Source organism: Leuresthes tenuis, unplaced genomic scaffold (assembly GCF_036924035.1).
Source record: "Leuresthes tenuis unplaced genomic scaffold, fLeuTen1.0.hap1 SCAF_13, whole genome shotgun sequence".
NCBI lineage: Eukaryota > Metazoa > Chordata > Actinopteri > Atheriniformes > Atherinopsidae > Leuresthes > Leuresthes tenuis.
Window position 1 is genome coordinate 13,631,926 of NW_027325367.1, and position 22,473 is coordinate 13,654,398.

At 40.0% G+C, this 22,473-nt stretch overlaps 2 protein-coding genes and 3 non-coding genes across 13 annotated transcripts in view; 4 read left to right on the forward strand and 1 right to left on the reverse strand.

The window, feature by feature from the left end:
• Nucleotides 1-2,642, forward strand: part of rps12 (ribosomal protein S12) — a 148,603-nt gene extending 145,961 nt beyond the window's left edge. For all 3 annotated transcript variants that reach the window (XM_072361918.1, XM_072361920.1, XM_072361919.1), the window contains exons 3-6: nucleotides 1,128-1,244; nucleotides 1,436-1,538; nucleotides 1,891-1,992; nucleotides 2,554-2,642. In XM_072361918.1, coding sequence (XP_072218019.1) covers nucleotides 1,128-1,244; nucleotides 1,436-1,538; nucleotides 1,891-1,992; nucleotides 2,554-2,616 — 385 coding nt within the window. In that variant the 3' untranslated portion in view covers nucleotides 2,617-2,642. The remainder of the gene's footprint in view (nucleotides 1-1,127; nucleotides 1,245-1,435; nucleotides 1,539-1,890; nucleotides 1,993-2,553) is intronic.
• Nucleotides 960-1,035, forward strand: LOC140267971 (small nucleolar RNA SNORD101). Its single transcript, XR_011907496.1, has one exon. It is a non-coding gene; the product is annotated as a small nucleolar RNA SNORD101 (small nucleolar RNA).
• LOC140267976 (small nucleolar RNA SNORD100) lies at nucleotides 1,285-1,368 on the forward strand. Its single transcript, XR_011907500.1, has one exon. It is a non-coding gene; the product is annotated as a small nucleolar RNA SNORD100 (small nucleolar RNA).
• On the forward strand, nucleotides 1,610-1,692 carry LOC140267975 (small nucleolar RNA SNORD100). The gene has a single exon (XR_011907499.1). It is a non-coding gene; the product is annotated as a small nucleolar RNA SNORD100 (small nucleolar RNA).
• An 862-nt stretch (nucleotides 2,643-3,504) lies between the features above and the next one.
• Nucleotides 3,505-22,473, reverse strand: part of eya4 (EYA transcriptional coactivator and phosphatase 4) — a 45,888-nt gene continuing 26,919 nt past the window's right edge. For 3 of the 7 annotated variants that reach the window (XM_072362315.1, XM_072362319.1, XM_072362318.1), the window contains 16 exons: nucleotides 18,146-18,229; nucleotides 17,465-17,542; nucleotides 16,768-16,834; nucleotides 16,512-16,654; nucleotides 15,863-16,006; nucleotides 15,700-15,782; nucleotides 14,388-14,562; nucleotides 13,001-13,137; nucleotides 12,669-12,752; nucleotides 9,757-9,846; nucleotides 9,393-9,451; nucleotides 8,928-9,088; nucleotides 8,232-8,346; nucleotides 7,914-8,035; nucleotides 5,434-5,534; nucleotides 3,505-3,723 (listed from right to left, as the gene is read on the reverse strand). In XM_072362315.1, the coding sequence (XP_072218416.1) occupies nucleotides 3,643-3,723; nucleotides 5,434-5,534; nucleotides 7,914-8,035; nucleotides 8,232-8,346; nucleotides 8,928-9,088; nucleotides 9,393-9,451; nucleotides 9,757-9,846; nucleotides 12,669-12,752; nucleotides 13,001-13,137; nucleotides 14,388-14,562; nucleotides 15,700-15,782; nucleotides 15,863-16,006; nucleotides 16,512-16,654; nucleotides 16,768-16,834; nucleotides 17,465-17,542; nucleotides 18,146-18,229 (1,724 nt within the window). In that variant the 3' untranslated portion in view covers nucleotides 3,505-3,642. Of the gene's footprint in view, nucleotides 3,724-5,433; nucleotides 5,535-5,613; nucleotides 5,715-7,913; nucleotides 8,036-8,231; nucleotides 8,347-8,927; nucleotides 9,089-9,392; nucleotides 9,452-9,756; nucleotides 9,847-12,668; nucleotides 12,753-13,000; nucleotides 13,138-14,387; nucleotides 14,563-15,699; nucleotides 15,783-15,862; nucleotides 16,007-16,511; nucleotides 16,655-16,767; nucleotides 16,835-17,464; nucleotides 17,543-18,131; nucleotides 18,230-22,473 lie in introns of those variants that run through there. The other 4 variants (XM_072362316.1, XM_072362320.1, XM_072362317.1 and 1 more) reach the window with 4 other exon arrangements.

Consider the following 22,473-nt stretch of genomic DNA (forward strand, 5'->3'; position numbering starts at 1 on the left):
GAGGCTGGTGGTTCTGTAAATTAAGGTTTTAGATATTTGTGAGGTGTAAAGCCTCGTAAACGTTACTGTACCCAAGCTAAGGGAAGCTTAGCTTAGCAGAAGAGCTGTGAGATTCAGAGATACATGGTCCTAGCAAATATTTGTGAGTGTTGGTGAACTTTCTGGTTGTCGTTGATTGATAATTGAGACGCATGAATGCCTAGTTTTTGAAAGAAAAGGAACGGTTGGGAAACAATCTGGGGATGTTTCTGCAGACATTAAGTTGAATTTCTTAAAGTGGGATACTGAAGAAGAAAAAATTAACAGCATTTGCACAAGTGCATTATAGTGGCCATTGTTCTTAGTATTTGGTATATGCAAAGGTTAGAAAACTCAGGAAATGTGTACTCCCTGTTTACAAGTTGAAACATTGAAAATGGCCTTTTTAAACTGCTTCAGTGAGATGTCACAAGTTTCATACTGAAAGTGGTTTTGCAAATGAGGGTTGATCTAACAGGGATTGTGCTGAAATACAGTAAGTTTCTGTTTAAAAGAAGTGCCACTGACAGACTGTAAGCAGTGAGATTATCAGAACTGATGCCTCTTTTCGCTGTAAGGGGGGAATGGTCCATCTAGACATTTTTAATGGAAGCAAAGTGGTTTCTAAGATTCATACCTGTATTGGTGTCTGTCCTCTTTACTGCCATTAGCCTTTTTACAAATGAGATGGTCGTGGGCAGTGTTAATCTGCTGTGCTGCTATCATTTTGCAATTGTTAAATATCTGATGCCATTTACAGTTCATGTGAATCGAAGGCCTAAACGCTGTCAAGTCACTTATTTCATCAGCAGTGTGATCAAATAAGTGACTTTTAAAATGTCAGACTCCCCACTTAATGTCTGTAGTCTTTTTTTTTTTTCTTTCTTTTAAACCATCCTGCTGGTTGACACTATAATTTTTCTTGAAGTGAGCTCTCTGTTGCGTGAATGATGATTTACATTCTTTTGTCGGATACCCCTTCACTCTACAATGAGTGAGATGCTCCTTCTGACATGCCAGAAGCTCAACAGGATTACAGATGTATCATTGTTTGTCCTTCAAATATAAAGCTTTACTTCATCTTTGTTTTGTTTTTTCGTTGTTTACAGCACTGCTGCCGGAGGTGTGATGGATGTCAACACCGCTCTCCCTGAAGTGCTTAAGACCGCACTCATCCACGACGGTCTTGCCCGTGGTATCCGTGAGGCTGCCAAGGCCCTGGACAAGTAAGTAATCCATCTGTATATGTGTTCACCGCTCTCTACTTGTATCTGTGATGATATCTTGGCTCCCTCTGCTGAACTATGTGTGGAAGCCTGCCATTGTTACCCAATTTATGTCTGAGATCTGCCATTGGTCCTGCGCATTGCTTGTGTGTAAACCCTGTGCTGCCAGCTAATTGGATGCGTTTCTGCAGGCGTCAGGCCCATCTTTGCGTTCTGGCTGCCAACTGCGACGAGCCCATGTACGTCAAGCTGGTGGAGGCCCTCTGTGCCGAGCATCAGATCAACCTGATCAAGGTAAGGAGGCCACTTAAGACCAAGCTGGGGATCGTTGATGCCTTAAAGTAGCATGTGTTGCCATGTACCGCTGTATCGCTGATGATAATTTGGCTCCCTCTACTGAATACTGTGAGGAGATTGCCACTGTTACCCAATTTCTTTCTGAGATACAGTCGAGTACGCCGCTGTCTGACACGGCTTGTGACTAAACTTGAGTGCACGTCTCTGTGCCCGTTACAGGTAGAATTGAGTGTCTTTGCGTAATGTAAATGGTCTCAATCAGGGTTGACACGATTGCCTCTGTTAGTACTGCATCCGATGACTTGCTTAAAGGATGTGTTGCTTCAAATCGTGCCTCTTTGTATCGCAGGTGGACGACAACAAGAAGCTCGGTGAGTGGGTCGGTCTGTGCAAGATCGACCGTGAGGGGAAACCACGCAAGGTTGTGGGCTGCAGCTGTGTCGTTGTCAAGGTAAATTACGCTCTTCAGCGAGATTTGTAGACCTCTACATTTCGTTGCTTTAACAGGGTACTTTGGTTGAGCTGTTACTTTAAGGGAATTCGGTGATTGGTTTTTGTGTTCAGTAGAGGATTTAATTGTTAATAGATCTGCCAGTCAAGTACAGGTGCTGTGCCTCGTGCCATGCAGCTGTTTAACTCCTGGCAAGATTATGGCCATGGTACGAGCCCCATCATCTACCTGTGATATCTGGGGTCCCTATGATTGGCTACATATAGTGTCAAATGACAGGGAGTTTATCTTGCTAAATAGTTTTTTAAAGCAGACATAATTAGGACGGTTATTGTAATTTTTAATGTGCCAATTTAAATCGAATAAATACACACCCAAAAATATTGAATTTATTACATTTAAACATTGACTAAACTGGTTTGTCTTCGACAATAACAGTTTCTAAATATAGGCTTTGGAGTTTTTGTTGTTGCATGTTCCTGTTGCAGAAAAGAATGTTTTCATCTTGATTTGCTGTGCCAGTGGAATCAAGAATTTCAATTTGTCTTTTTGTGCCAACAGGACTATGGCAAGGAGTCTCAAGCAAAGGATGTGATCGAGGAATACTTCAAAGCCAAGAAATGAAGTGACAATAAAATCTGAAAAATGAAGTTCCGTGTGTTGTTTTTTTTTTTTTTCATCTTTAATTTCACAGGTGAGTTTGAAAGTCACTGAGCTGGTATTTGAGTGTGTGAGTCAAACTCTGAGCTCTGCATCGGCAACAAAATGAAGTCACCAGGAACAGCTGCAGTGACCGAACACGGATAACTGCTCATTTCATTCTTTAACTGAAGTTATGCAACGTTACAAAACTTTAAGCTGGGTTGAAGGTTTTTTTTTTTTTTTTTTTTTTTTTTTTCATATCTAGATATTTCTGAATAGCCATTGAAAAGCAAAAGAAAATGTGATGATGCACATCTGGGTTCCCCCAGAAAAAAGCTGATCCAGTAGGAAAAGACAAGATCCCGGGAAATTTATTTTCCTTGACAAAATGAACAAACATTCACTGTCCTTAAGTTTATTGGAAATAATTTACAGAAACTTCTACCACAGATTGCATTGTGTTGTGATTATACCATCAGGAAGAGAACATTTAAAAAAACAAAACAAAGCCTTATCCCAGTATACATAATGGAGCCTGTACAGAGACGCCTTAAAATAATATTTGGGTGAGGAAGGTTTCTTTTTGGTGGCAGACATATCCTTCTGTCCTGGGTGCTCGGATCAAAAACAAACCTCTTCCCAGGCTCGGGGAGGCCTTCATCCTCAACAGTGTCCGCTTCAGCTGCGTCTTTGGTAGACTTAAGTTTTCACAGAGGTCCTCGCAGAACCAGGAGAGCTGAGCGGAGACGTGCTGGGTTCAGGTTTTTTTTCCCCAACCTCGCTGACGTTTTTGCCTCCTTTAATCTCTTTTAAGACCGTTATGAGTTTGTAAATCCAGACATTCGAGGAAAAAAAAAAAAAAACCCACAATATTGAGGGGGGGGGGCAAAAATTACAAACAGTTGCAGTGTAGTGTGTTTTTGTTCTTAAATAGTTATACAAAAAAAATGGGCTGCCTGGCTGACCATTACCATGGTAACTTTGCATGAGTCCATATTGCTATGATGGTTACAGGTATTCAAACTCCAGTGCTTGGTGTAATGCCAGCAGGTCAGAGTGACTGGATATCCTCCAGAAAGGCATGTTGTGCTGTGGAATAGAAACGCGTGGTTAACATGGATGTACTGCTGCTATAGAAGCTCACCACCACCTAAAGTCATGCAAGCTACACTACAGTAGCTTGTGGCTGCTTACTTTGCAATAGCACTGCAAACCAAATCCATGCAGTCCTTGCACTTAAAGGAGAGTGGCATTTTGGGAAAACATTTATCAGCTTCTGGTCTGAGAATTGAGAAAGTGGCCATGGCAAGACAATCAGAAGTGGGGGAAATGACTATCATTGCTCCTGTCAAAAGGCATGAATGCTATAAAAAGCGACCCTGAAGCTCATTAGTAAACATGCAACGCTTAATGTGCAGATATGTCCAAAATGGGTTGGGATTGAACGCCTGTCGCCCACATGAAAGGCAGCAATCTTCCCACTACACTATCCAGTCTCTACGGCACTATGATGAGATGAGCAAGTCTTTTTAAATGATTCCAAAGCTACTCCAGAAGTAGCCGAGCCTGATTCTGGCAGACCTGCAGACACTAGTACGGCGGTAGGACACAGCAAGTTGAAGCCACATCTAACATCGTACAAAACTGACTTTACTGATGTTTTATTGGATTATTATTATTTTTTAATTGCTCACTGTGTAAGCTACATTTCTCCAGAATAATATAAAAAAATGGGCCTAAATCTCTGGCCTAAAAAAAAACAAAAACAAATTGATTTTTCCATGTCGCAGGTCAGACATTCTGAGCTCCCAGTTGCCACTGAACTCAGCACTTCACTCAAGACTGCAGTTTAATCAGCGAGTGGTACTTTAATCACTCAGGGAGTGAGTCAGTGTTCTGCTTAAAAAAAAAAGTTAAAGTGGACGGAATCACATTTCGCACACAAGCTCTAATGTAGCTTTTCGTCAGCTTTTGTTTGAATTTAAAATCAAGACGACATGTCTTTATTGTTTCAAGAGGGCAGAGCCACGCTTGCCATTTCCCCATATTTCCAGGTATTTGTGCCAAGTCAAGTTAATTGGCTGTAGTCTCATGTTTAGTGGATCAGTCTTGTAATCCAACTCTCAGACAGAAAGTGAATAAGTGCGTATCCCAAAATGCAGAGCCTTTTAAAAACAATCCCAGCACCCAACGTGATGAATGAAACCCAAAGCTGGAGAAAAGAAGGTTAATTTCCTTAAGAAAACATGTCCTAATTTAGTCAAACGAGAGAGCATCACTACATATAATCTAATTTGTTGTGGTACAACTTCTCGAACAAACACTACAGCATCAGTTGAAATGAAAGACAATCACATCAGTGGCTAAAAAGCAGCATTTTTGCTCTAAACAAATAGGTGTTCAGAAGCTTGGTCACTGTGTATATTTCATGTGTCGTCACACTAATTCCGATGAGGAATATTTGATCTAAATAAGCCAATGTCAATTTGGAAAAAAAAAAAAAAAGGTATTGGTTGGGAAAGTGGGATATATTTAACTTTTAAGCATAAATGAAAAAATATACACAGCAAGCCAAGCCCCTCTCTCAGATATTCACTCATTGACAGCTGCAATCAAGTATTCCGTCACTCCATGAACAAAAAAAAAAAAAGGCAAAACAAAATTCAAGTAGACCAGAGAAAGTTAAGAGACCAAACACAAAACTGCTGCAGCAAAGAAAGGCAGGTTTCGTCCAGTCAGAGCTCACACTGTGCGGAGTAGGCGGGGTCACGGTAAGTTTGTGGGGGGGGGGTCCATTACCTTTTTGGCCGCCTGCTCCTCTTCCACACCGTCCCCAATTACAACATACACTACTTTCCTGCCAAACCTTTGCATTATGCGTTCAAAGCAACTCTCTTTTCCTGCAAAAAACAAATAAACAAGGGGAGGAAGGAGGGTCACATGGTCAGAGGGGTCAAAGTTCAGAAGTCGTTTGTTTACCTGGCTGGCAGCATGCTCTTCATCCTTCCCATCGCCAACCACAACATATGTAATGTTAGTGCCAAAGCGGGAGACTATACGCTCAAAACAGCTCTCTTTGCCTGGAGACAAACAAATGGCTTTCACAGGTTTTTTCTTTCTTTAGATGGAAATAAGACACAGGCAGAGGCAGAGCTGTGTGCATGAGGGTGAGGTGGAGACAGAAAAATTAGAAAAGCATTTTACCAAAAACAGATCAGTCACTCCGGTTGACCCCGATGACCGCAAGACGCATCTTCTGATGCTACTAATACTTCTATACTATACTAATACTAATGCATGTTAACTTTTAGACTTTTTTGTACAAATATACGTTATGTAATTTACTTTCCTAGGTTGTTTTGTATCCAGGAGTCTGGCGTGGAACCTTCGTCTCCACTGTCTTCAGCTCCTTGTTTACCACATTGTTTCGATCACTTGAGGCATCGTGGGGGTTGAACCGGATGTAACATCAGCTCACAAAATGACAGACTCACACTTAGCTTGAGCTTCCTTTCCTGCATGTTTCTTTTTCAGCCAGCTCCTTCCCTAGTCTGAGTTGTGCAGGGCAGTAGTAGAACCACCTACGTATACTCCATTCATAATGTGGGAAATCCCACGAGTGCCAGATGTGGACTAAAGGAGATTCAGCACAGCAACACAGTTTTTCCTTCCCTGTGATAGTGTTTTCATATAAAAGATTTCATGTTCATTTTTATCTGCCACCCTTTAGAAGAAGACCTTCGTCTCTAACCTTTTTTCTTTATTACTTTTAAATTAAATGACATTTAAGATCTCAGTTTAAAAGTGCAATTGTAAAGGAAAAACTGTGAGGTTGAGGAAAAGGACCCTAAATCAAAGGTGATTTTTGAAAGAGCTAAACTGTGTACCTCAAATGAACTAAACTGCTAAGGTTGATATAACACAAAAAAATGCTATTAGTAGTAATGTAGAAGTAAAAATCATATTCATAATATTAGAGTTACTTTTTTTTTTTTTTTTTTTAAATCACCGGTTCTATCTAAATGAACACAACAAGGACAGACAGATTATTTTACATAACAGTTTCAGCTCACACCAGAAAGTACATTGAATCATCACAAAATTAATTTTCCCATCAAGTGTCTTCTTACTTGTTCATATACAGTTTAATTATACGCCATGGTTAGTAATTATTCAAATTGGACACATAATGATCAACTTGGTATCTATATTATTATTCTGAGTCAGTCTGAGTCACCAGTATTTATCTTTAATCTTATACTTGCCCTCTGCAGTCCCTCTGCTAACTGAAACCGACTCTTTTAGCTCCTGTCTCTTCTCTTTAAGGGCCCCCTCCTGAAAAGCTCACTTTCCTCTGATTAACCGTCTTTGCTTGTGAGCGCTGCTTCCTCCTTTTGAAGTTCAGAAAGTGAATTGTAATCTACGGTGATACTGAGATGCAAACAAACAGTTTTGTTCTTTTTTCTCTCTCTTGATTGTTTGTGGCGAAATACTGGTGTGTTTTCTTGCCGTGGCTTTGTGGTTTTTTTAAAACTTTTTCAAATAATTGTATTCTCCTCAGATGCACACAAGGCATCTGTCTATCTCTAAATGTCTGTAAATGACTACAGTATCTCCCAGCATAGTCAGTTATTCATATCTTGGAGTCAGGAATGTTGCAATGTAGCAGTATTGTCAATAGTCATAACATTAAAAATATGAAGTATTAGTAAAGTATTATCGCAATGTGATCCCAGTTGGCAAAATTTCAATCTTTTAAAAAAAAATTTTATTGCAGATTGTTTTGAGTACAGATCTCATGTTGTATTTTGAATAGAATTCAATTGTGAAAAGAAATAGGAGACAGAACAACTTAAATAAGACGAATTAGTCTTATGGTTATAGCTTTTTTTCTATCAATATTTACACAATTTCGTTCTCGTGAATGCTTTCGGCCACAATAATAGTGAAACCCGAGAGGAAGCACATGAAATGTCTATAATAAAAGTCAAGTAGGATGTTTTGTGAGAATGGGTGCGTGCATCCACCAGAAGACCATAGTTTGATTTTGTGGCTGTGCCATGCCTGGAGCAGAAAAATCTGTGACAAGCTGACGTCAGCTTGGTAGAAAAAAGTTAGAAAAAAAACAAAAAAACAGAGGAAACCGAGTGTTATCTGAATCCCAAGTTCACATGCATTACTTCTTCCAAATTTTTGTGGCGTTGGTCTTGTTTACAGAAAAAAAAAATAATCTGATGGATATGAATATTTGTGTTTGCACATGTGTGTCAGGGTCTTACCTATTTTTGTTGCGCTGTAAATGTTCTCAACAGGGAAAACAGATCCAAGACTATATAGGAGAACTTTAGCCAGCGCTGGTATGAGCTGCGTTGTGGTCACCAACACATTTACACAGTTACTCCTGCAGGACAAAGATTACGCTCAGCAAAGGTTGATAAGTGAATGACTCACTGGACAATTTAATAGATGCTTTCATTAATGTCCTTTAGTGCTGCATATGGATCAGTTCCAACACTACATTTTGAACATAAAGGATTGAAAAGCTAAGAAATCCCAGTCTATGAGACCGACAAAGTCAGTATGAGATGAAGGAGCACCTGGAGCTGATGATGGACAGGGACTTGAGTGCGTGAGTGAGCCAGGAGTCGGTCAGAGCTTCCACCTCTGCTCTGAGCTGCAGCCAGGCATCTCTTTTAGCAGGACCCAGCAGACCTACAACACAGTGCAAATGTACTCAATCCATAAGCTGTTTAGAAATGTCAGACCCGTGTGGATGTTTTGACATGTGCCTTCACTGAAATACCACATGATGGTTTGGGTGTCAGTGTTTGAAAACTGTGAAGAGGGTTTGGTTTGTTCACTCTCACGATGATGATGGCTGGTCATTTTTGCCATAATCCGACATTTTACTACATTAGATTACATGACCTCACATTGTTAAAAAAAAGACATTAAAAACAGATTTTTAGAAATATTATTTGTATATGTCTGACCACTAGTGTGTATTCATGTAATGCTTTACGTTCATGATGGGCTGAAGTCACAGTTTTCAAAAACAGATTTTTAAGCTACCAGAAGATTGATTTAATATACTCTATCATTATATCTTATACACTACAGATAATAGGAGGTGTTAGTCAAGAACACAACCTGCAGCATCAAGATAAAGCAAAATATTGTTATAATTTTGGTACTTGAATCTTTTTCATCACCTTTTAGTTCCTTACAGCTAAAAAGACCTTAAGTATCTCCCTTTTACTAGCGTCAAGGAAACTCTTTTCTGATTGGCTTACCCCCCACATTGTTTTTGTACGTGCTATACAACTCTTTGACCCGTCGGTAGCGGAAGGCCAGTTTCCTCATCCAGTCGACCCCGCCGCGGACACCCGTGGCCAGGCACAGGTTGGCGCTGGTTGCAGCTGCATGGAAGCCATCAGTTGCAAAACTGTAAGTACTGTCAATAATAATGATATGTTTTATTTGAAAAGTCTGCGCTGTTAGAACAAAAGATAGATTGTTACTATTATTGTTAATATCATTCTTCAGTAATCCCCTTTTAAAGATGAAGAGTCAAGGTAAACTTGTACATTTTTAAACACATATTGTACTGATCAAGTGACTGTTTCATTAGCCTTTAGAATATTTAACTAAAACTTCAGGGTTGCATTGACAGAAACTCACTAAGACCTATGAAAAACAATAAATCAGCACTATTAATAGCTCACATTTGACATAATAGTAAACTATTAAACAATCACCTTAAGTCCTGGCCATTGTCGTCTGACGACACATCATCAATATGCACCTGATCACATTCCTGGAATGAATAACACATAAAAAATAAGACAATTATGCCGTCATGAACTAAGAATAAAGATAGTGTAGCGCTTGCAATTAACAGTATTTTGTACCACTAGAGGGCAGTAGTAATGTTTCACTGCTTGACAGCTTGAGTTCAAGAAACTGTTTTGTGCCTGATGCTGATATTTGTGGAAAATTTGAACACTTTTCAGAAACTCATAGCCTTGAAGAGACCTCTTGAAAATGTTAAATTTTTCTTGTGTGTGTGTGAGAAAGAGAGAGAGAGAGCGAGAGAGAGAAAATCTGACATTTGAATCCTACCTCCAGATCATTGAAGAATAAGTGTGTGTCGGCCAAGTTGAAAATCATCTCCTCCATCCTCAGACCAAGTGTCACCGCCATGGGAGGGTCCTAACAGAAGAGGTGGATGACATCATCATCACAACATCACCAACAATTTATCAGTGTAAATGCTGCTTACTGTTTTCTAGAGTTATCAGGTCATCCTATCCTCAAAACCTTTTCAAGTTTGACACACTTTCCCAATTCACACGCCAAACCCCCAAACCCCATCCCTATTGAAAGAATTGGTGCATTCCATTCATCACAGATGATGCTGACAGACGGGTTGTACATGTTCTGTCCCATCAACATTCTTAAAGGAAGAGCATGTTTCTTCGTGTGTGTGTTGCAGAGAGTGGGTAAGCTCGACGGGAGATGCTTGGAGTGTATGTGGTATGTGAATGGTCTCTGTGTGTGTGTGTGTGTGTGTGTGTGTGTGTGTGCGTGTGTTTGGGAGAACGCAGCCTGCCCTGCCAGCCCAGGGCCCAGCTGCAAAAACCATCATCTGTGATAGGTCAGCAAGGGTCGACAGCTTGCCGCACGATTCGCTGACACTGTCAGACGACCAGAATAGAAAGAGACTAACAGGAGAGAGAGTGAAAGTTAGCGAAGAAGGCACACACACATACACACACATACACAGAAAGAGAAAAAAATGACAGAAATCCTGAGTGTGAGGTAAAAAAAAAGAAGAGTGAAATAAAGTTGAAAAATGGGACTGTTCCCAGAAAGGAGAGTAGCAGGTTTCATAGAACCTGCTTTCCAGCTGATCAGAATCAAGAGGCACTTGTAAGTCATTTCTCTGGTAATGATCACATTGGCTACCTGTCAAAAGACAGCAAATAACTAGGTGCGTTGTGCTCCCCATAAAGACTTTGGATGCTTTTTTTTGTTTGTCAAGTTTGGTCAATCAAACAATTGCATAATATTACTTTGGCCTGGCTGGATGAGCCCAAAAAAGTCACTTGAGCTCAAAACTCAACACAACACGGTGATGTGAACATCATCCTCGGTCGTAACTCCTATGCAGTATGCGATGAATAGGTTATTTGCCAATAGTGTATTCTCCCAGAAAAGTAATGGCTTCGAAGCCATATGGGGCCGCACTTGAGTCTTGTGGTTTCTGTGTCAGTAGTGTAAATGCTATTTTGGGAGAGGTGCGAACAGACACAGCTGCCACTGTATTTCCACATAAGATGGAAATGATGTGAAAAAAATGCTCCTGCACAGAGGGGTACCTTATCAAATTTAATGCAAATGTTGTTAGTCATCATGAGTCCCAATAAAGTCTCACAGCAGTTTGTGCAACTTACGGATTTTTTTTTATCCCAGGACACAATGTTCTCTTTTGTCATTATAGATTGTTAGTTTATGTTTAACCAGTTCTAAAAGTCAAACATAGTGAGGGCACAAAAGAAATTTCCCACTAAAATCAGAAAAAATTGCACAGTTTGTATCCATTTACACAAATCTACTGGTTTTTGTGTTCTTTCATAATTTTCCATGAGACTGGGTATCTGAACAACCAACATAGCCTGCAATCACATATAATTCACTTAATTGGAATTACCGAAAAAAACATAAAATTTACTATTTGTTCGCAAGTCAGGACAAATGTGAAAACTTTCTCCACGCACACTTAAACGTACATCGTGATAATGTGGTAAATGCAACACAAACCAACTACAGTATGCGTTTCGGTCTCCAATACACACACACACATACACACACACACATACACAAAGTAATTTACAACTCAGCAGGGCCTTTCTTATACCCATTAAATCCCAATTGCCAAACATTAAGTTCCACAACTGTGGAGCAAATAGGAAGCGGATCAGTGCCCACAAACCCTATCTGTAAAACGCCTGGGCTCCTAAGGCTCAAGGCAAGTCCAGCTCCAAATTGAGCGTGTTGCTGTGCCAGCTTTTGTTCCAACTGCCAAACAGGAATATCAGAACGGATCAGGGATGAAAAAGCTGCACGTGCCGGCTGGTGGCTACTCCAGTGCCCATAGGAAACGACATCACCCAATAAAAATTTGTAGCCGCATAGGATGATCCCAGATCGGAGCCAAGAGCTATTAAATTAAAGCAAACTATAAACAGTGTAGCTGCTATGTGAGAATGTGAGACCACCAAATAAGTTCAGAGAGAAAATTAGAATAAACCATCAGTCCAGGTAAGAAATTTTCACACTAACTTATGAATTAAATAATGAAATCCCTGACAGTTATTAATAGCCATGTTTAAAGACTTGACCATAACATTCCTGGAGCAGTTGATGTAATATAATTTACTGAAAGAAATTAAGCTTATTTACAATATGTGCTTACTGTAAGATTAGTTAAAAGGAGGGCTAGGGGTTGACGGGTCATTATTGTATTGCCATAATAAGGATACTTCATATTCAGTTCCACTGGTTGATAAGGTTGTCTCGAAAATAATTTTCTTTACAGCTTTTTAGCTTGAAACATTAGGAAAATGTCAACTTTTAGAAGAGCAGTTAGTCAATGAATCTACTTTGAGAATCATGAAGAGGAGATTTGCATATTAGAGCCTGGGCAGAGAGTGCATTCTGTTTGGAAATCTTTTTTTCAAGCTTATTTTCTTGAAATTAGGACTAGATCCTGTTTTCACTCCAAACAACCTAATGGAACAAGTCGTCATCTATTCAAACTTTCGTGCTGGAGATGTCTTAGCCTTTTAGGTTTAGAAAGGTGGATGCCGCCGCTATAAACTGACTGTAGAACAAAGTCTGAAGGTTCATGACCCCAGCATCAACGGTTTTCTGCTGAGATACATTGATGTAGTGCAGAGTGGATATAGAAATGACACCAGATGGTAGAGAAGAAGTCGCAACAGCAGCAAACACTGAAAACAATGTCTCACCTTGCCAAATTTCTGTGCATAAGAGCCCGTGAGCAGGGAGTGGAAGACAATAATCGTCTCGTCCAGATCCCACACAAACACCCTCTGTAGAACAGAAAGCACCAGAAAACAAGAAATGATTTTTTTCAGAAATATAACATCAATATCTGAATGCTTGCCCATACTGTACAGGCAGAGCAATTTCTACCCGCCTTCTGTATTCTGATACTACAGTGAAGAGAGTGGATGGAGATCAAAAGGAATACCACATATCCATTGAGATTTGAATTGAATATTCAGTCACGGCTCCAACAGCTCTGTTGAGAGAGAGAGACTGTTTTTTGGTCTCTTACCTCCAGGTCACTGTCAGGGGGAGGAGAGGGGTTGTTTTTGCGGCCCCTGCCGCGTGACTTGGACCCCCCACTCCGGCAGGCTCTGTCATCCAGCTCTTTGATGGGCGTGGAAGGGCTCTGCACTGTATCAAAGTCCCCTGAGATTGAACATAAACACAGAAAAAGTGTTTGAAACATTTGATATTAAGTAATGTTCAGATATGTGCCTCAAACTGCCCGAGCAGTCAAACTACTATATCCACTGCAGTGAAGGAAAAGTAATAATGTGGTTTGAGCTGATTCCACAGGTGCTCTGGAGTTGTATCCACCTCAGGAAGAGCAATAATTCAAACTTTGTGCAGTGAGTAGTCTTGTCAGGTTTAATAATTCAAGATAATTGGCGTGACAGATCAACTTAAACGCTACCAAGAAACCTAAACAAACGCGCTATTCATATCCAGAGTGACTTATTGTTCATGATAACATGAACACGTGAAGATTTAGCAGAGGAGGGGAAAGTTAGAATTGTGCAATAAATCAGACAAGTTATGTAATCTGATGCTTCTTGCAAAGATACTGCACATACAAAAGTCTGCAAAACCATACGTAAGAATGCACAGAAAGGCGTGCACACACATTTTTGCACACGAGCAACCCTCCCCCCCCCCAAACCCCAACGCCATATGCTCCCACTGCTGCTCGGTAACTAGAAGCAGACCCCAAGCTTCGGCTCTCATATTGTTATGTCTCAATCAGAGAGTAAAGAAAGTGGGGGAGGATAAAGAAGACACAAACAGTATGACTGACAAAAAAAAAAAAAAAAAAAACAGATACCAACTGACAGTACAAGAGAAAAAGGAAAATGAAAGAAATGAGAAAGGCAGTAAATGGAAAAATATATCAGTGACAGGAAGAATGATAAGCTCCTTTAATCAGGCTTCCTAAATTACAGCCAAGATCAACCAAAGAAAAAGAGGGAAAGAAAAAAAATCAGTAAAGTTGAATATGAAGTTTCTGTGCACATGTGTGCACTTCAGCCAACTTTCTTATGATTGCTCCTCTATTTCGACTTGTCAACAAAACTGAAATATTCAACAAAACTTTTTTTTTCCTGATCAAAGTCTCTGAGGCCACATGCCAACTCTCCCAATTAGTGAGTGCCACAGTGCCAGGTAACTATGGCTACAGTCTGAAGACACTTCCTGTGCTTTATCAAGGCTTAAAGAGAGTGTTGAACTCAGTAACTCCAACTTGTATTTTTCAACTGGAAACAAGATTATAGAATCACAATCATGGATGCTGAAAAAAGACTGACATTTGTTTGCATATCTATTAAGTTACAACGTGGGTGGAGAGTCGGTGATTTGAGTATTTCATTCTTGGCTGCGAGCATCTCGTTAGTACAAACCTGGGTGAAGTTCAGCAGCCTGTCCTGTCATGGCAGGGGCGGGATCTTGCAGCTGGTAGGCTGCTGTGGACCCTGTGCCATCCACGCTGTTCGAGGTCATATATGTCCCATAAGTGGAGGCAGAGTAATACTGCGGGTACTGGTTTTGGCCAAACGTTGTGTATGAGGGATAGTCCTGCGGAAGATGCCACAATTCATGAGCACACACAGATGCCGACACATCAAGAAAAAAGAAAAGAGGAAAAATGTGATGTTTTGCTTTTCTGGAGAGGGCCAGACTGACTTCTGAGGACAGATTTTACAAGTGTTCCCTCTCATTTCTCTAATCTTTTATCCCCTCCAATCTGCATTTTATATCTCTGAGACAATTAAAGCCTTGTGCTGCTGCTTTTTACTGACCCAGTGGAGATGGGCACTTTTATGAGTCAGCTCTCTAAACCTGTCACTACGTCCATCTCTGGAAGTCCTTATAAACTGGAGCATACCACATGAATGCACGCACACATGCACGCACAGCTGGTGTGTAGTGTACAGCAACAGTTGCACACACTAACTTGACTTCTATCAGACTCAGTTCCCTCCTTTGGGTCTCTTGCTTGCATTTTCTGTTTACGTTAAATTCATATGCACACAGCCATATTTCCATCACCTCAGAGAATATTACACTGCCTTACAGTAAAATTTCTAAACATGACTACTACTTACCTAACCCTTATGATCAACTTTACTTTAACCTAACCTCATCCTAACCTTAAACTTAGTTGCCATAGTAAACGTTTTGTGATTGACATGATGGTAATTAGCTTTTTGGCCTCAAAACAGAGACAAGTCCCCACGGTGTGAATGTTTAAACAGATTTATGTCCCCACAACATGACTTACACAAGCAAACACACACACTATATTCCCCTTAATCCACCCACATGGGCCAAACCTTGACTTTCTCCCTGTAAACAGCCACATCTATCATAGCAATACATCACAATCCCTCCATAAGAATTTTGCTATCACAATACAATTCATCATATGGACATAAAGAAATATTCAGAACAAAACACTCTTTCATAAGACTAATTATCTGTTTTTCTCACAAGTTTCCCCATGTTGCAAGGAAGCAGTGTAATAGGATTTTATTTTTCAAGCTACCCTGAAACCACCACTGCTCTCAAATACTATTGCAACTGCAAATGACATAAACTTGACCACAAAGAACTAAATTGTTTGCTCCACAAAAATCTATTATAGGTTACGGTCTTTGTTATTGGCCGAGGGTTTCAAGTGACAGACAGTGCATGCATGCATGTGTACAGTACCTGCTGTGTGGCAGTGTAGTTGGCGGGGTTGGACACTGAGTTATTGGTGGTGTAGAGGCCTGAGGAAGGAGTGAAACTGGAACCTTTGCAGAAAAAGAATAAGAACAGTTGAACATTTTCAGCAACAGCTTAAAAAGCAGAGGTGTATTTTTAGGGGACTGACCTGGCATTTGATAGGGGGAGTAGGCAGTCTGTCCGGGCTGAGGTGTGGTGAAGCTGGGGCTGTAGCTGAGGCCTGTCTGCAGTGGAGACTGACTCTGGGTTAGGCCAGTCTCTGTCTTAATGCCTGGAAGCATTACACCGAGGTCTGTGAAGAGGATAAAAAAAAGAATGTTTGCAAGTTTATCGATTAGCAATCTATGATGTCTAAAACTGAAATGTAAACGAAATTGCCAACATATAATGTTAACGTCAACTTATCCAAGTTTTTACTTGTCCCACTTGGCTTGTTTAGGTAGAAATATTGAATTTCTCCCTGACTATTATAAAGGTTGTGTTAGACGACATTTTTTATCTCAGTTTTCCCTTGTCTTTAATCTTAACTGAATTAATCCAGAGCTGTTCTCTTCAGATTCACCAGGTGTACAATTTAATGGCCTTCTCCTCACTTTGATACAAAATCTGGAGCACAATTTCAGTACAATATAGTGAAGTAACACTGTTGTGATTTTAATGAACACGAACATCTACATTGTTGATAGAGACATGGCATGGGCACGTATGGTTGCTGGTGGAACAAGGTCATTGGTGTGTATTGATTATATTAATTTAAATACTTTGAAGATGGACAATGAGTATGTGTTTGTCGGTACCGTAGGTGGACAGTCCGTAGGCCTGTCCTGTCTGTGAGTAGGCTGTATACACGGTTGACTGCTGCATGCTGCTAAACTGAGGTTGGCCAGCATACGTCGGCATAGGGGGTGCTGCCGGCGTGGAGAGGATGTGAGGGTAGGGCCTGAGAACAGACAGATGAGGACAGTACCAGTCAGCAAACTGTAACTGTACAGAGGGGGGAATTTAGATAAAGTTTCTTAAAAAGGCGTGGTTTGTGTGAAATGTCAGACTCACTTTGAAGGGTAGAGGGGAGGAGAGTACTGGTGGGCTGAACGAGGGCTGTACCCGCTGCTGGTGATCACTAAAAACGGCACAATAATCCAAAACAACAAGGCAGAGACAGGTTTCAGTTGGTGACAACAATATTCAGTTTTATTTCACATTTGAAAAAAAAAAACAAAGACCACTTCTGTACAGCCCAATTCAAGTCCTGTGGCTTATTGGAGCTGAAATACCATTCCAGTTAACATAATCTGAAGCATTTTGAATGGAGAGGAGCCAAGTTCTCTCTTTAGAGAATCCATGACATCCCTTATAGTGGGCCTCATAGTAAAACACAATGTGTGTTTGTGGTCATTGAGATGTCAGAGCTCAGTACTGACAAACACCCCGCTGGTTCTAAACCCAGTCTTTGTTTTGCGTAAAAGCTTTGTGTCTTAGCGTGTGCGTTTTGCAGTGTAAAAAGAGCACAGGGCTATTTGTAAGTCCTAAAAAAGAAAAAAAAAAAACACCAGGATAGAAATGTCTCTCATTCCTCTGCCAGCCTTTGATGATGCAATCCAAGGACAGGCAATACTTGAGTGGATTAAAGCTTTCAGCAGAGCCACTGCTGGGCTAAAATAGATGATAGTGTTTGCCTGACTTTTTTTGAGTCCGAGAGAGCAGAGTGAAGTCAGTCCAAGAGTATAATTTTTGTGTATTTGTTATTTACCTGAGCCTGCATATGTGTCCAGTGCTGTGTCGCCTGTCGTAGTAACTGTATCGCTGTTGTTCATAGGCTCTGTTTTCACTTAAAGGAGAGGGAAATCATCAGTGTTAGGGGTATGACGGTTGAGACATTTCATCTATCTCTCCCTCTCACACATACACACACAAAGAAAATCATACAGAATAAGAGTAGAAAACTACCATGCAGTTCCAGTATGTGAACAAATTGTTGTGTTCAGGGTTCCCATTACAATTGTGATCACAGTCCACATGGTTTAAATTTTGCTGCGCTGGAGCACCACCATGACCTTCATGTTTAGTCCTCCATGACTTTTTCCATGTTATTTTCAGGAAATGTTTAAAAACCATAAAATGTGACATTTAAGTTAAAAATGAAATGATGCAAAATAAACATCTGACACATTTCCCTTAATATTTTCTGACTACACCAGCAAATTAATCAAATTTATGACTTTGGCAGGTGGGAACCCTGGAAATCCACACACATTGTAATAAATTCACAATGGGAAGTGAAAAGTAGAGCACACTGCACAGCAAATGAGAACAAATCAGAGCAATTCTGGCAGAAAATAATCAGCATCAACTACACAAAGCCATCGCCTTTGCACTCAGTGTAATTCCACATGACTTCTAGTCTTAGGTTCACACACATGCACCTCTGTACCATAGTCCTTGGAACCCGAGGCAGGGGGTGGGCTGCTGCAGCCCAACAGCCAATCAGCCGTGTTTAGAACGGTCATGCTTTCACCTATAGGGGTGTAAGGTGGGAAGGAGGTGAGGATGTGATGTACTGAGAACCAGATGCAGGTCTCAGGTAGACTATACAGGATATGATAACATAGTAAACTAAACATTTATATGATCAAGTATATATGTAAAGAAGTCATCTGACATAGTTGGGGGGCAATTTTTTGCCCTCTTTCATGCTTGCATGCTTTTCCTGCCCGCGAATTTAGAGAAGGGCAGTCACGATACAAGAATTTCAAAATGACAATTTAGGAGGCATAAATAGTTTTTAGCAATTAGAGTTCAAGACTAACTCTTTCCCCAAGCACTGGTAATCCTAACTGAAAATAGGAGCACCAGCATAAAAAAAGAGCACTCCTTAAAGGTGCTCTTTGTAGAAAAAAGATATTTAAAACATTAAACAAATCATCTACAGCTATAAACAGAATTGCAAAAAGCAATACCTATGCCGTTTTATAAACACAATAAATGCCTATGTAGCTTACTATGCAGCTGAGATATAGAATCGAGAAACTTTATAGGTGGGTCAGACTTTTCTGTAATACCACTTTGTGGCACTAGAGGAGACGTGAGTCTGCCCTTAAGCAAACAAAAGAAGCCGTCTCACTCGAGTAAAAGTTAATGATGTTCATTACAAGATTGCAATTACAAGAATATTGGAAGCCCCTGGCAAGTGAAGAATACAACCAGGTGGATTCAAAATTGACTTCAGGTGTGATGGCTGTTTCTAAAGAATGCATTTCTGTCTCAGAACAAAAGAGAAATTGTTGTCATAAGGGGTGCAAAATTGTTCTAAACTACAAACGCTAAGGTACAAATATTTAGCGATTTTCAGCGTACAGTTCTTGTACTCTACAAGGGTATAGTAGAGCAATGATATATAAGTACCTTTTGGGGACTATTCTTGTATCATGATTTCATATTTTGTGCTCAACAGATACCATATTCATCATATTCAAGTAATAAGTGTCCCGTTCTGTTGCAGTGTACCCTCACTAATGCCAAAGCTTCCATGAAGTATGATTTGATCACTTTGTGACACCTAATATTTGCGGTTGTCATCACTCTTGGCAATTTTGTTTTAGCATCTACCAAGTCCGCTCATCTCCTCCTGAGTGATGATTAGTATTTGGTATCAGGTCTTTAGGTTTGTTGAGGAGGAAACTTTAGCTGTCTGAATCTGTATTTTCAAGATTGTCATTGGTATGTTGCGGTTACATTATGGAAATATTGGGCTCAACCAATGAGGACGTATATCTCATGATTAAGCAGCTCACGCTTCGTCAACGCTTACTGTCACTAACCTAATCTGCCTGCTGTTTGGTGTTGGGTAAAACTGTAAGGTTTTAAAATACAACTGCATTAACAGTCAGTTATTTGATTATTTTTATTCAGTGCAAATTAATTTAATCTATATTTTCATACTATTGAATTATGACTCTAAACTCTAACAGTAAATCAATCATTACAGGATGACATTTTTAAAAACATTTGCATGCCTGTTCACTGCTTTTTTTTTCGGTTATTTTTCTCTGAACATGATTAAAAGTCATCAACAGCATGATATGAGAACTCCATTTAATTCAGAACAACTTCATTAATCCCCTCAGGGAGCAACAAACCCACTGGACAAGCTGTAATGAAGACAAATGAGTTGCTATGGAGATGGCCCATGGGCCTGAGTGTTGGCTGATGTCAGGTGAGGGGAATGTTGGGTATGTAGTTTGTTTTGGCTGCATGTGTAGTCCTGACTCTGTCTGCTTAAACCATTAACTGTGAGCTCATCAAAAGTGATTTAATGTGCTCTAATATGGTCCGAGTTTGTTGTTAGTGCACTCTGAGCCTGGCTATTTCTGTGACCGCGGGTCTGTTGACACATCAAGATGACTAAAATGCAACATCTCACTTTTTCCATTATATTCTATTTAAAGTGCTTTCCACTGCCTGGTAAATCTGCGATAGATCAAAGGATTGTCCTCAACAAAAGCACGACGCAGCTCTTTTACATCTAACTGCCCTGTCGAAAATGCTTCCAAGGCAACAGAGAATGAGAAAGAGGAGGATGAAGGATGACAGATGGAAAGAAAAAAAAATAGGAGGGATCGAGAAACAGACAGCCAGAGGGTAAAGAAAAAGGGTGAAAAAGAGAGTGGGACAAGGAACGAAGAAGAGAGAGCTAGCGGGTGTTGACATCGAAGAGAGCAGTGATGCTTTAATGCTCTTGTAGAGGAAATAGTTTCCAGTGGGAATTTTGGGCTTGCATTCAAATACATACACACACACACAACCACAATTTGCCAAGTGGTTAGTGGAGGAGAGCTGAAGTGCTTTACCGTGTGTTTACACACATTCACTATTGGTTTTCTCATGGCAGCATAGATGTGTGTGTGTGTGTGTGTGTGTGTGTGTGCATTTGCATGTACGTGTCTAGCTTTGTCTTTTTAAAGTCCTCAAAAAGTATTCATCTCCACATGTTGAAAGTCTCCCAGACTGATGATTTTGCAATAGATTTTTATTACATTATATTCATCAAGTGCTTTTGCCCAAAGCAAGTTTCAATATGTGCTTTCAACCTCCGCTGGAGTTTAGCTGTTCACTGGAGGTGCTCAGATTTTTATTACATGTACATTTTCAAAATGAGTTTAAGAAATAAGAAATAAAGAGCTTTTGGTCTGCAGCTGCATATTGTGGGTTTCTCATCCTGCTGCAAAATGTGGTACATGGCTCACACAATAACTTAATTTCGGATGAAAACATTATTTATCTAAGTGGCACTTAAATGAAAACTGTACAACAGTTTAGTCATGGTTAGGGTAAAATACATTCTTTTTACAGCATGACCGTGACACCGTTTTTACAGTTCCCATGCAGTTGCACTAACAATCCCCAGAGGTTGCACGATCTCTGAATGTAATAGATAGTTTTGGCCTGCATGAATAAAACACCTCATGTGGTTGTATTTGTGAGAAAGACAGTCTTGCTGATTTCTTTCTTGCTGAGAATACGAGGTGTTTGTCACTACAAATGAAATGTTTGCAAAAAAAAAAAAGAAAGGAAAAAAGAAAACATACCTTATCATGAATTTGCACCACCAAACAAAAGTTTCTTACAATCAACTGAGCATAATTACATCCACAAAGTTCCTGCATATAAGATACTGACAACTAAGCAAGTGATGGAAACAAATAATAATTATATTTTTTCTGTCATCGAGGGACATATGTGAATGTTCTTAGCCAAGGCCTCATAGTTAATAGCTGATAATAATAATAATAAAAGTCCACAAATGAAGAAATCAGCTAGTTACCCTGTAAAGCAGTAATCTCCAACCTGGGGTCCTCGCCCAACCGTAAGGGGGGCACTAAAGTTCACAGGCCCTTTACCTGACAGAGGTCATAAATATTTGATTCTATCGTTTAGAAAATCCTAACACATTTAGCAGATTATCAAACGTCTGTATAAGGATTAAACACTGCTGTCAAACACTGTTAGTGTTTTACGGAATTGTAGGAAATGAAGGAATTCTTGAATGAGTGCATCTCCAACCCCCTACAAACAGATGACTGATTCGTTTTTCAGTTAAAACAGCATACCTCACGGACTCGTTCACCCTCTACAGATGAGATCAGCAAGCTTATGAAGAGTCCTCAATCACACAACATGCTGTGCAGATGGCCTTAATATTCAAACTAGAGTGAATTGTTGGAAAAATTTTAATGTGGAGCCAGAATAATTTCCTGCGCGGATGAAACATTCAGGTAGCCCTTTGTGTGTCTTCATGCACTGAGGTGTGCACAGATTTACTTGGCATGTGAACATGCAGTGCGAGGAAGTTCAATCTTGTTTAAAGTTAAATCTGTGTACTTCTCAAAGGAATTATGAGTGTTGGACCCTTTTTTATAGATGCGGGGATCAGTGTGGGGTCCTCTGAGATAAAAAGGTTGGGAACCACTGTGAAAGCACATTAATCTTGAGATTCATTCACATATCGTTGATCACTCTTTAAACTATTGTTCTTATACAATATGTATTTAGTTACTTTTGGAGAGCTAGCCAATTTCCACCATTTCCAGCGTCTGCGCAAAGATTACCTAATAGCATATTCAGATTCATCATACACACATGAAGCTGGTATCAATCTTCTCATTTAATTTCTGGCAAACAATGGATTAAGTGCATTTCTGTTCCTTTTAAGTGGCATACCAACAATTTGTATGATGTAGTTGAACCACACATCTGTCTGTC